Source organism: Mixophyes fleayi, chromosome 9, assembly GCF_038048845.1.
Source record: "Mixophyes fleayi isolate aMixFle1 chromosome 9, aMixFle1.hap1, whole genome shotgun sequence".
Classification (NCBI taxonomy): domain Eukaryota; kingdom Metazoa; phylum Chordata; class Amphibia; order Anura; family Limnodynastidae; genus Mixophyes; species Mixophyes fleayi.
Genome location: NC_134410.1, coordinates 16,817,075 through 16,829,578, shown reverse-complemented (window position 1 = coordinate 16,829,578; position 12,504 = coordinate 16,817,075). Strand labels below are relative to the sequence as shown.

Genomic DNA, 12,504 nt, shown 5'->3' with positions numbered 1-12,504 from the left:
TCAGTAAATATAATTGTATTTATTTATTTTTCTTGTACAGCAAAATAGACATCTGAAGCCATGAAAACAAAGAGTAATTGGGTAAATATGCCTTGCAAGCTCGGGGGAAGAGGGTGTAGTGAATATGAGGTAGGGGTGTCATTGTATTACAAGTGATTCAATTTGCAGGTTTTTCCTTCATTATGGAATAACCCTCCCCTCTCCGGAAAGATATTCGGTATTCCTTAACTGAAATGTGTAGAATTCTGTTCACCAAGTTCTACATACTACAGATTCTGTGCAACACACGTCAGTGTGCTGATGGAATTGTGTCAGAAAATAGGTATTCAGTTATAATTAGCACATTGGTCCCCCAAACTCTTCCTCCGGACGATATTTAGGAAAAAGCACATATTTGTGTAGTATATAATGGAAGCAGCTGCTACAATGTACAGCCATCTATTTTACTATTCCAAACATCACTCGTTCACAGCCATCCTATCAGCCAAGCTTATTCAAGACCACTCTAGTTCTGCAAATGTAACAGGTTGCTTGAATATGTACACATCGCTTACGTCAAGTGAAGGCAGCCATTTTGATGTCTAAACTATATTCATGAGAATGCAGCCTAATAATGTACTAGGAACTAGTCCCATCACTGAAGTATCATGTCCACACAGTGCCTTATGCCTCAGTGATGTCTCTAAGTAAAAAGTACCTCGTGATCTGAGGGATGTTCCTATTTAACAGATAGGCCCTACACGTGTGAATATTGATTTAGCTCTCAAAATGGCTGCCTCCACCTGTATGCGATGGGCAGATCAGGTAGGAATCTTTCGCTCCTAGCTAATCCTCACGCAGCGACCTCATTACTCCAATGCCACACACTTAAGCAGATTATAAGCTGCCATTTTAAACCATGTCCTGGTCCAAAGAAAGTAAAAACGAAAGATGGAAGCAGAGAGGTGCAAACAAATGGGAGGGATGTAAGATTCCCATGCGCTTACTTTCCAACTCTCTCAACTAACTTTCCTTTGAAATTGGAATAACTCAATATATATCACTCATCTCTGAACTGAAATAAACTTTGGAGTGCAAAGTGTGAAATGACTCAATAATGACTGAGCAAATGTCAGAAGCCTCTGCAGAAAGCACATTTCTGACTGAAAACTTCTCCGCTTGGTCACAGAAAAGGAAGTACGGGAAGGCTTTAAATGACGTTATCCCTTCCAACGCACAACCACCTTAAATTCACGTTGCACATTTAACACTCGTCTTCCCCTAGAAGGGCGTAGGGGTTGGCGTCAGCCATTTTATTTTTGACGGTTTTCTTAGGCTGGCTCTTGGACGAGTCCTCGTCGTCATCTTCCTCTTCATCTGCGTCTCTGTCGCACTCTTCTTCCTCCTCCCCAGAACTGGAAATCTCCTCCTCTTCTCCACCTGAGGAGGAGCGACCATCAGATCGACCTTGTGCCTGAACGTGGGCGACCATCTCTAACGTGTCTGGGTGTTGTTCCCAGACCTCTGTAGGAGGGAAGTTTACATAAGTGGGATGTGAGGAGACAATTGTTGTAGGGTAGCTGAGGCCTGTTCACAGTGAAGGTAGTCATCTTGTGGCCCCGTGCCTAAGTGACGCTACTCCTTTCTAGTGATTCATAGGCAAAATACTGGTTCAACAGACAAAATGGCAGCCTTCACTGCGTGGAGGCGACAGGTATGCATTTATAGTGGGAAGTAGGGGGATGGTCAGGTGTATACCTTTCTGAAGGGAGTAACCTGGGGGTCTCATACACAAGCAGAGACGTCCATCCACAGCAAGGCGCAAGAGACTGTTGGCGGCCCTGTACGTGTCACTGCGGGCAGACTTTGCAGTTTTATAACCACGCTTGTCGGCCCAGGCTAAGGGCAGATGAGAGAGAGGTTTCAAGTCACATTACATGAAATTTCATTTATATGTCTATATACAGAGCCATATAGCACAGTCTCTCACCTTCACAGATACTCCATGCGGTCCAGGCCTGCGGTCCTTCATTTGGGTGGTTGAGTTTCAGGAGCTTGGGAACAGGTATCCGGCAGGACAGGTATCCCACGGAGGTGTAAGGCTCCTGGATCTGAGCAATGGGGTAGATGCCTGCAAGAAGCTGAGGGCGACACAGAGAGTGTGTATGAGAGAGAGAGAGTGAGACACAGAGTGTGTGAGAGAGAGAGACAGGGGCTACAGTGCCCCCTACACCACTAACTGCCCCCACACTTCAAGGCTCTAATCTCCATCATATGACACCTATATAAAAAAAATACATTTATTCTGCAGTAGAATCACTTCCACATACATAATAAAAAGGAATTGTAAAAGATAAAATACAAACATTCTGTAAAATATAGGCTATAAAAAAATGGTTTGATAATGAAACTAGAGACAACCTCCCTCCCACGTAATCCCGCCCCCTAAGGCCTGGGCTGCAGATTTCCCACTTCGAACTGGGTGGGTTTGATCCCAAAAAAAATGGAGGTATAATTTACGAAAATAAACATAAGTGAAGAAAAAAAGAAAAGCAGCAATTGAAATTTGTAATTAAATCGCAGCACAAAGAATGCAGTTTCCTGAAGGCATATGGGGTAGCTGCACCTGAAATTCAAAGTTATTGTGCCCAAAAAATCAGCGTCATTGCTAACAAACCGTTACATGCTGACTAAAAGGACCACAAAGCATAATAAAGATTTTTATTCAACATTCCCCGATCACACCATACTAATAAAATGACCCTTGTCAATATACTCCTCATGTTGTACAGGGCTTCATTGAGAATCCCTGCAGGTAAACGAGAGTCCTACACCGAGTCTGAACCCTTTTAGCCCTTACATGTTTATGAGCTCCAATACCACTGCAGGGCTCCAGTAAAGGGGCAGCCTGCAGTGCCACAGACCCACCCGGGAGACAGGGAGAGGCAATACAACCGCTCCGCTAGTCTGCACAGCTCCCAAGATGGTCAGCTGGATGAGCAGGGGTTGGGGCAAGATAAATCCTGACAATCACATGACAGTAGTTGTAATGGAGTTTTTGGGAAGAGAAAGACCAAAGCAGTTTAGCAGAAAGAAGCCAGATTCAGCAGCTATATGGTCTTCTGCTAAAAACATACAGCTGGCGGTACTTTATACACTAGTCACTAAGTATACATAGGACAAAGATGGCACAATCAGTAGATAATTAAGCAGAATAAAATGTTTATATTCAGACTCGTCTTACTGAAGACCAAGGTGACGGTCATATCTTCCCAGTTTAGGGGTTTACCTGGTGTTGCTTATCTATAAGTGAAGGGAAGATAAGGCCGGGGCAGTCGCAGAGGCGTACTGTGGGCGTCAGATAATAGGTCTGGAAGTATTTGGTGTGACCTGGGGTCCGGGAAACACTGACAATCTTTTTTCCAACAAGCCCATTGATGAGCGATGACTTTCCTACATTAGGGAACCCTGCAAAGGAAGGGAATACGACTTCATAAGGCGGAGAGCAGAGACTTGTTCAGGTTTTGGAATACATGACAAAAATAAAGATACAGTTACATAAAACGACGTCCAAGACTAGCAGGTAGTCATTGCTGGAGCCTGCAGAAGGTGCGCCCTCTAGTGGGCTGAGGTGTGCTGTATCTAGGAAACCCTTTATAAAGAACATTCACACCTATGATAAGAAATCTCCACGTAGACTTCACCTAAACAGCCGATGCTCAGGACGCCATCTTTGTACAGCTCTCTGGTGGGTGCCCCTAGTTCTGCATCAGTGACCTGCTGGGCGAGAACAGCATCTCCCTCCTCTGTTTCTTTCTCATCTCTGTCCGGGCTCATAGGGCTGAACAGGGCGGCAGAGTCTCTCTCGATCTTCTCTCTCCAGCTAGTCAGGTCAACTGAAAGGGAACATGAACAAAAGACATGTGAGACGGGCAGGCTGGTAGTGGTCAGATAATGGACCACAACGTTAAACATTACAGTGGACATACAAACATGTCCTTAGAACCTGCGATGATCATATGAATGCCTCACGAAAAAAAACAAAAACCCTAAAGAGGTACATATAAAGCAAGATAGGAGCTCTAAAAGCAGTAATCAATTACCATTCCCAGCTGTGATGATCTCACAAGCTCGCAGGAGTTGATTGGGGCCAAGTGCCGCACTCCAAACCCGACGCTTCTTCCTGCGCCTCTTAAACACTGAGAGGAAACAAACAGTTGAGGTATGAATGGCAGATATGGAAGGAAGGACAGCGGAGGCAGGGTTTAGGATAGATTGACAGAAATAGAAAGGTACAGACATGGAGGCAAGGAACGAGAGTTAGAGCAGCAGATAGATACAGAAATGAGGCGAGACACTAACAGAGAGGAAAGTATCAGGTATGGATGAAGAAAAAAAATAGATACGAAGATAACGAGATGGACAGAGATTGGAGCAGTAGAGACGGAGGTGAGGCGAGAGATGGACAGAGATTAGAGCAGCAGAGGCGAGAGATGGACAGAGATTAGAGCAGTAGAGGCGAGAGATGGACAGAGATTGGAGCAGCAGAGACGGAGGTAAGGCGAGAGATGGACAGAGATTGGAGCAGCAGAGACGGAGGTGAAGCGAGAGATGGACAGAGATTGGAGCAGCAGAGACGGAGGTGAAGCGAGAGATGGACAGAAATTAGAGCAGTAGAGATGAAGGTGAGAAGAGAGATAGATGGCAGTGGCAGGTGAAACCAGCTATCCACATATCCTTGCAATACCTGTAGAGGGGTCCTGCTCCTCACTGGGGTCTCTGGGATAAGATGTGAAGCAGACCACATGAACCTGTGGGAACCTGGTCTGGAAATAATGTTTCCAGGCTACCACAAGTGATTGTGGAGCCAGATCAATCTTATTAAGAACAAGGATCAGCGATCGCCCCATTTCTTGAGTCACATAGTCATAGAGGGCAGGAGAGAAATGCAGCACCTGTTATGGATAGTAATTGTTATAGTAATTGTTACAAGTATTAAAATATTTCTGTATGACTAAAAATTTACAAGAAAAGGTTTATGGACTAAGAGCATCTCTCCAGAGAGACCACTCATTATAAAACTTACACAGCAAGGCATAGCCCCACAAAGAGGAACAGAGGTAATAATGTAAGTGATACTGACCGGGTGCCGGATGTCTGTTATTAACAAAACGATGTCTGACATCTCCAGGACTCTCCACAGTTGGCGCCAAGTCTAAAAAGGAGAAAAAAAGATCAAAGATTGAACTGGTTTCTATTGATGCAATTTGGAGAAACATAAATTGAACACTGGGAAGCAACCCAAGTATTCCAGATGCATACGATAATACAGGAGATAATGTGTTAGAAAAACAAAATGATGACTGTTTAGCTGGGGTTAGCCCTTATTAAGCAAAAATGTACAGTCAAAAATGGGATTTTTTTGTACTTGCACTAAATCTTTTTCTCTGAATCCAGTGGGGGACATTGGTGACAATTGGTGACAATGGGGTATAGCGTATGGTCGGAAGAGCATTGGGCACTTTTAAATTTACAGCTAAAATGAAAGATGCTCCCCCAACCAATTGGCTGCTTCCTGCACCTCAGTGCTCGTCTAACAAAGCCCCAAAAGACAGAAACAGGAGAACAGAACAGGTTGGAGAGAAGAAACCATGTTCTCCAATGAAAATCAGAATCCTAACAAGGATAACCGAAAAGATCAAAGAACCAGAACAAGAACAGGAACAAAGAACGTAAAGGGAGGGCATCCGATGAGTCCCAATGGAATCAGAGAAAAGCATTTAACAGAAGGACAAAAATGCCATTTTCTCTTATATCCATGGGGGACACTGGGGATGTCCCAAAGTTGTCCCTAAGGGAGGGTACGTGCTGAAGTTGTGGTGAGCAGCGCCTTGCAGCCAAAATTGGCATCCTTGGACACAAAAGTATCAAACCTGTAGAACTTCGTGAAGGTATACACCGAAGACCAGGTGGCAGCAGGCACAGATGTTCAGCGGAGGTTCTGTGGCGCAGTGCACAAGAGGCAGCCACTTATCTAGTGGGATGTGCCATCACATTTTCAGGGACAGGCTGTCCTGAAAATTATCAGCGGTGGCCTTAGAGGCAGGCGCCAGGCCGGGCCCACTGCCATGCTGAGGAGGTCGGTGTACCAAGACGTCCTGGGCCAGTCCGATGCCACGAGAATCATCAGACCGTCTACTCTCTTTACCTTTTCCTCTTGTTCTCTGGTAGAAGCTCCCATTGCTGCCGGGAGTTGAACAGAAGACCAAGGAAGATTGTCCTTTGGGAAGGGACCAGGTTGGACTTCCTGTAGTTGATAATCCAGACATGTGACTCTAACACCTGTGTTATCACCTGAACATGGGACCGAAGCAACGCCAGGGATCTTAACATGATCAGCAGATCGTCGAGGTACGGAATGACTGTCACTTCTTGGGATTGTAGAAGGGCCGTTATCACTGCCATGATCACTGTAACCAGCCTCATCGCTGTCGTCAGGCTGAAGGGTGAGGCACAAAAGTGATAATGGTGGGATTGAACAGCAAATCTGAGAAGGGCACAGATGACCCTCCCAGATTGGAAAATGTAAAGTATCCGTTCCATGCTGTCGATGACCAACTTCAAGGACTCCATCTCGAACCTGTCCATTCTAAACTGCCAGACCAGGAAAAGATTTGCATAAAACCTCAAACCGCTTTGGCTGTCTGGGATGGGAATAACTACACCCGCCAAATATAAGGGAATGAAGAACTTTTCTTAGGGCAACACGCTTAGCCCTGTTTCCTGGAAGGCCAACGACAAAGACACTCCTTGGCAGTAGCCTGGAGATATATTAGTCAGCCGATGCCCCTCACCCAGGCGTCTGTTTTTGGAGAAGCAGACAGGCTCCCACCATGGAAGTCCCCAGGTGGGCAACCTGTATTGCGGTCCAGGCCTGTCTACCCCCCAAAAGACGAAGGAAACGAAAAATGGTAGATTCCTCTCTTGCAGTAGCAAAGGTTACCAACACTATTCATTGGTTAAATTAGGGAGGTGTTCCCGGCAAGACTATTGTCTGTCTGGTAGATCCACACTGGAATCGGCATTCCATTCACTCACTGGGGTTTCCCCTGACATGAAGGGATCGTACACACCCTACAATGAAGTCCAGGTACAGTACTGTCAGATTGGCAGGAGGAGGGACAGATCTACAGTAGCAAGGAAAGTAATAAGATAAAACTGGGGTTATGTCTGGAGGTAAGATCTGCAGGAGAAGGAGGTTGTCAATTTTTTTCCTTCATGGCCAACTTCCCAGAGGCAGGTTTTATACCCATAGTCCTGCGCCCCCTAGTGGGACACATACAAATCAGCAATAAACTATAACGGTTTTCCCATACTGCAATATCTGTATAACATTACATTCCAGCTTCACCTTACACATGATTTATCTCACCTCCAGGTTGTGATCAAAGTAGCTGAGCTCTCTAGAGTTATGACTCTCATAAATCTTCTGGAGATATTCTTTGAAGGCCTTTTCCTCCTGTAACAGTACAGCCTCCTTGCTCATCTCATAATTCCAGGCTGGCCTTTTGGGGAAATCCAGTACTGTGAGAAACACATTATTTTACTCTACGCAGGCATCAGAAACTGAGGTAACTGGGGCCAATACTACAGACATTACATTCAGTACCAATTGTGTGTGGGGGGGGGCAGTCGGCCTGCTCAAATAAATGTTACATTAAAGGGTTAAATTATACCATGATTCTGCTTTATTTCATCATTGGTTAAATGTGATTTTTAAATGACAGCTCGTAATTTAGATTAGCGCTATTCAGTACTTTTTCAAACCCAGCATTACATAAAACCATCTTAAAGCAGTGCGGACACTTTAAAGATCCTCAAAAATATATAATTACATAAAACAGTATATAAAAGAGTTGGGCCAGCACCGACACTAGACACGGCCAAAGTCCAGTCAAGCTCCAAATAGCGCACAATAGGAAAAAATAAAAAAACAGACACCCCCCCCCCCCCTCTCCCCCTCTCCCTGCAACATGAAGTACAGTAATTAACTGTATTTGGTGCATATCAAATATGAAATAAATCTCCAATTTGCAGAATAATACAATAAAAAAAAATCCATAAAGTTTGTGATCCATGGTACAGCTACCACAGCACTTCTGGGAATCAAATAAGGAAGATCAATATCCCACAGGCTAGCCCCTCTCCCACCCAAGGTATCCTCCGTCCCCCCACACTTTGTTCCCTGCATAGATATTGTTTCACAATATAGATAACAAACCACTAGGCCAGTGATGGCTAACCTGTGACACTCCAGGTGTTGTGAAACTACAAGCCCCAGCATGCTTTGCCAGCTGTCAGCTAGTTATCTACTGGCAAAGCATGCTGGGGCTTGTAGTTTCACAACACCTGGAGTGTCACAGGTTAGCCATTACTGCACTAGAACTACACAAGAGGCATATTGAATCCTTTGCATGATTTATAAGTTGTTACAATACTACGCAAATATTGTTAACAGATTTGTATTGTATTTCCCAGTTCTTTGTTATGGTTTATATTGTTATCTATTGTGATACAAATTCCTTATTTCTTGTACATTGTCAAAACCTTAAACAAAAGGACTTACAATAAGAAAAAAAAAAGGTTTAGCCAGATTTAATTGACAATCATAGAAGAGCCTAAGGGGTATATTTACTAAGCTGCGGGTTTGAAAAAGTGGGGATGTTGCCTACAGCAACCAATCAGATTCTAGCTGTCATTTTGTAGAATGTACTAAATAAATGACAGCCAGAATCTGATTGGTTGCTATGGGCAACATCCCCACTTTTTCAAACCCGCAGCTTAGTAAATCTAGCCCTAAAACTTCATTTGGATGTCCCATCTTCTAAGTGACTGTTATAGTTTTGTAATGTGTGGAGAAGGTAAAGAACAGAACATCCCAGTTCAAAGTTACCTGATCCCGGTCTGTAAATTTTTTCTATATCCACTTCTAGTTCGGTTTCCACAACAGTCTCCAAAATTTTCTCTATAGCAAGTTTCTTCCGGTGTTCGATTTCTTCTTTGCTCTCTTTTTCAAGTTGAAGTCTAAACCTGCAAAACAAAGTGAGACCACAAGATGCATCTTGTCATTCTCAACCTCATGATGCAAATACCTTCTGATGTATTCAGCAAACCTAACGAGGAGGATCAAAAAAAATTGAAGCACAAGTAGATAGACAAAAATAAAAAATGCTGGCTAGTGACCACAGGTAGGTTTCCAGCTTGTAAACCAGGTCAGACATTAACATTGAAGAGCAGCGAAGTTCGGTACCTGCATCGCAAGTTAATTTTTATAAACCTGTGCATCAAGTTCAGGGGCAAACGCAGGATTTGTAGAGGGGGGGGTTTCCACGCCACGCCGCCAGTGGGCGTGACCAGCATACATGGGGGCGTGGCTATACTTTTAGACAGTGCTTGGCTGCTCTCCAACTCTTCCTATCCCCATAGTATGGCAGCATGGTGGCTTAGTGGTTAGCACTTCTGCCTTACATCACTGGGGTCAAGAGTTCAATTCCCGACCATGGCCTTATCTGTCTGGAGTTTGTATGTTCTCCCTGTGTTTGCGTGGGTTTCCTCCGGGTGTTTCGGTTTCCTCCCACACTCCAAAAACATACTGTTAGGTTAATTGGCTGCTAACAATTTGACCGTGTGTGTGTGTGTGTGTGTGTGTGTGTGTGTGTGTGTGTGTGTGTTAAGGAATTTATACTGTAAGCCCTAATGGGGCAGGGACTGATGTGAGTGAGTCTGTACAGCGCTGTGGAATTAGTGGCGCTATATAAATGAATGATGATGATGATAATATACATGGGCAATGCTGCTTGCACTACTGTTAGGTGCACACAGCTCTCCCTTTTCAAGCAGAGCTGTGTGAAGCAGGAGCAGGGTCCAGTCACATCAATTATACAGTGCCCCAGGCTTGGAATGGGGTTTCCAGGCACTAAGAAACCCCCCTCGGTTAGTGGTGCTTACAGTGGTGCAAAACATTGCCTATTCTGAAGTGAGAAGCCGGGCAGAAAGCGGCATTCCCAGGCTAGGCACATTTCTGCATCTCACATTACACCCATCTGCATACACAAAGTTTCATTGTGCCGGATGAGGCATTGAAAAGAGAAGGGATCTAGAAGAACAATTTAAGGAGGAGTTCCCTGTTTAGGTAGGGGGCTAAGCGCCTTATTCTCACCACAAAAGAACTAGACTTATATGTATTTTCAATGGGATGACTTTTATACAGTAAAGCTCAGTTAGGAGAATTTCTATGAATGTAATAAAAACATTGAAATGCACACGAGTGACAATGATAGACAGTCCTGAAGTCCCTCACTCTCACCATTAATTTAAGACACAAACAAACTGGGCTGAGCAGTATTTTATGAAAAAAAAAAAAAATAAGTTAAAATGAATGAAGAAGGTGGCCCTAAAGTGACAGCAGACTGAACATGTTCTGATGAGTTTACTCTTTCAACCATAAGCATTTCCTGTAAATCCTCCAACAGTAGGTGTAGAGTGATGCTCCTGCTTAAGGCATGCATCTACTGTACGTATGTGCACGATGATTAGCAAGTAAGACCCAACGACACAGGACTTTCCATGTGTATAAAAAAAAATAATCTTATTTAAAAAAACAATAATAAAAAAATAAATCTGTGAACCTATGGCCCTTTAGACTCTTAATATGGGTGCATCAGAGTGTAAAATATAGGAAGATCAATATTCAAAATAATAGGTATCCAGTGACAAAACCTGAGATAATCCAATGAATCCAGGATCCATAGAGAATGATTCTCACTTCTCAAAATGTCAAAAGCTAATATGCTGGTAAATAGTGACAAGTGTACACTGTTGACATCAATGTATCCAACATTAAATATATACATCTGGATTACACACAGACCTGTTGGGGTCATATCCTCTGTCTCCAACTCTGAAAATCTTTGGCTGCTGATTGATGTTCCTCACTTGAGGTCGGATGCTCTCACTGTCGGAAGTGTCTGTATTCTCTCCACGTTCTCTGCTCTGGCTACGACTGTTCGACTCGGACCTGCCGGCTTCAAGTGGCCCTGTTAGAAATGAAGAAAGCAGAAAAAAGAGAAAAAATAGAGAAAGCCATTTTCAGCCCTGAAATAATATGCATAGGTTTGCCTCCTCAGAAATATTGATTTTGTTCACAAGGTACATCCTTGATGTCAATGATGAACTGACAGTTTTCACAACACGGCAACATTCACAATGGGTATGTGACAGGGGCACATTTAAGAACAATTTACAAGCAGAGTCTGGGAACTACTGATCTGTGCCTATCTACAGAGGGCATATGATCTTGATTGGCATTTCTGTAAAGCATTTGGCTGAATATGTCAAGTATTTATTAATGCATAAAAAATCACTACAGGTCTGTGTTTTTAAATGTTAATCTACATACTGTTTTACCATATCTGCATATTATGTACACAGGACTTCAGCACTCACCCCTTTTCCGCTCTCTTTTGTCTTGTAGCTGCTTCTTCTTCTGCTTGTTGCTAAACGGCTTCTTACGAGGCATTTTTAACTTTCATGAATGGCAAGTCTTAAAAATAAAGGTCTTGTCAAACAGCCGGAGCTTCTGCTGAAATTGTTTTTCTAACAGCTTCTCTAATACTTTGTTGTCAATGTTTGTGACCTGCAAGATCATCAGATTCCTACAACTTACTGGGCAATACTAGCTAGGATAATGCCATAATATATAATTACTGATTAATACTAAACCTCTGCTTAGATCCACTCCATCAGCCCATCCTTCCAGGTCTAGTGATGTCTGAACCCAGGACTAGGCCTCCTGCACCAATAGTGACTTTCTGGGCCTAGGTTATCTGCACTCACCACTGGTAACTCAGTTATCCCACCAGTCCCCTCACTCACTTTACTCTCAACTGACCCTTCTGGACTAGACTTTGTGCATTGTCCCTCCAGGAATAGCCCCTCTATATTAAGCACAGACTCCCCCCTTAGAGGATATCCTAGTTTGGGCCTACAATAGTAACACCACAAAGCCCTCAGCTGCCCCAACAGGACTAGGCCTCGTTCCCCAGACCCGGCAGCATTCAACCCCCACAAGCGTCTCCTGCCCGTCTGGTGACCAGTTACCCTGATAACCCACGCGTGGAGCCACAGTGCAACTCTCACAGCCCCAGTAACAGGAAACGACTTCTGTGCGTTCCACGGTCCCAGGCTTCAGTGCTGACAACCAATCCGTGGGTAGATGCGTGTCACGCCTCGATTCGGCTATCAAATCGGACCAATGGGAAAAGCGTATTGTCAGTGCTTCCGTCAAGTAGCTTCCATCAGCCAATGAGAGAAGGGTGATTGTCAGGGAAGACCAATAGAATTCAGGGAATGCGTTTCACGCCTCAGATACCGGGTTAACGAATGAAGAGCTGGAACATTTTTCACGCCTCGCTGTCATATTACAACTGACCAATGACTGAGCGCCTAACGGTCCACTGATGCTGC

General features: G+C 44.0%; 1 protein-coding gene across 1 annotated transcript; it reads right to left on the bottom strand.

Annotated features, from left to right (window-relative positions):
• GNL1 (G protein nucleolar 1 (putative)) lies at window positions 1–12,438 on the bottom strand. The gene is made up of 12 exons (XM_075186629.1): window positions 11,485–12,438; window positions 10,910–11,075; window positions 8,933–9,069; window positions 7,412–7,563; window positions 5,123–5,194; window positions 4,727–4,934; window positions 4,083–4,178; window positions 3,684–3,875; window positions 3,269–3,447; window positions 1,970–2,120; window positions 1,738–1,878; window positions 1–1,503 (listed from the first exon to the last, which is right to left on the bottom strand). The coding sequence occupies exons 1-12, from the start codon at window positions 11,555–11,557 to the stop codon at window positions 1,244–1,246; spliced, it is 1,827 nt and encodes a 608-aa protein (XP_075042730.1). The 5' UTR covers window positions 11,558–12,438; the 3' UTR covers window positions 1–1,243.
• Between the last annotated feature and the right edge of the window lie 66 nt (window positions 12,439–12,504).

Coding starts and splice junctions, on each gene's coding strand:
- GNL1 (XM_075186629.1), bottom strand. CDS start 11,557: ATGCCTCGTAAGAAGCCGTTTAGCAACAAGCAGAAGAAGAAGCAGCTA. Junction 3,876..4,082: donor GATCATCACAGCTGGGAATG/GTAATTGATTAC, acceptor GTTCCCTTTCAG/TTGACCTGACTAGCTGGAGA. Junction 1,504..1,737: donor AGGTTACTCCCTTCAGAAAG/GTATACACCTGA, acceptor TCCCTCCTACAG/AGGTCTGGGAACAACACCCA.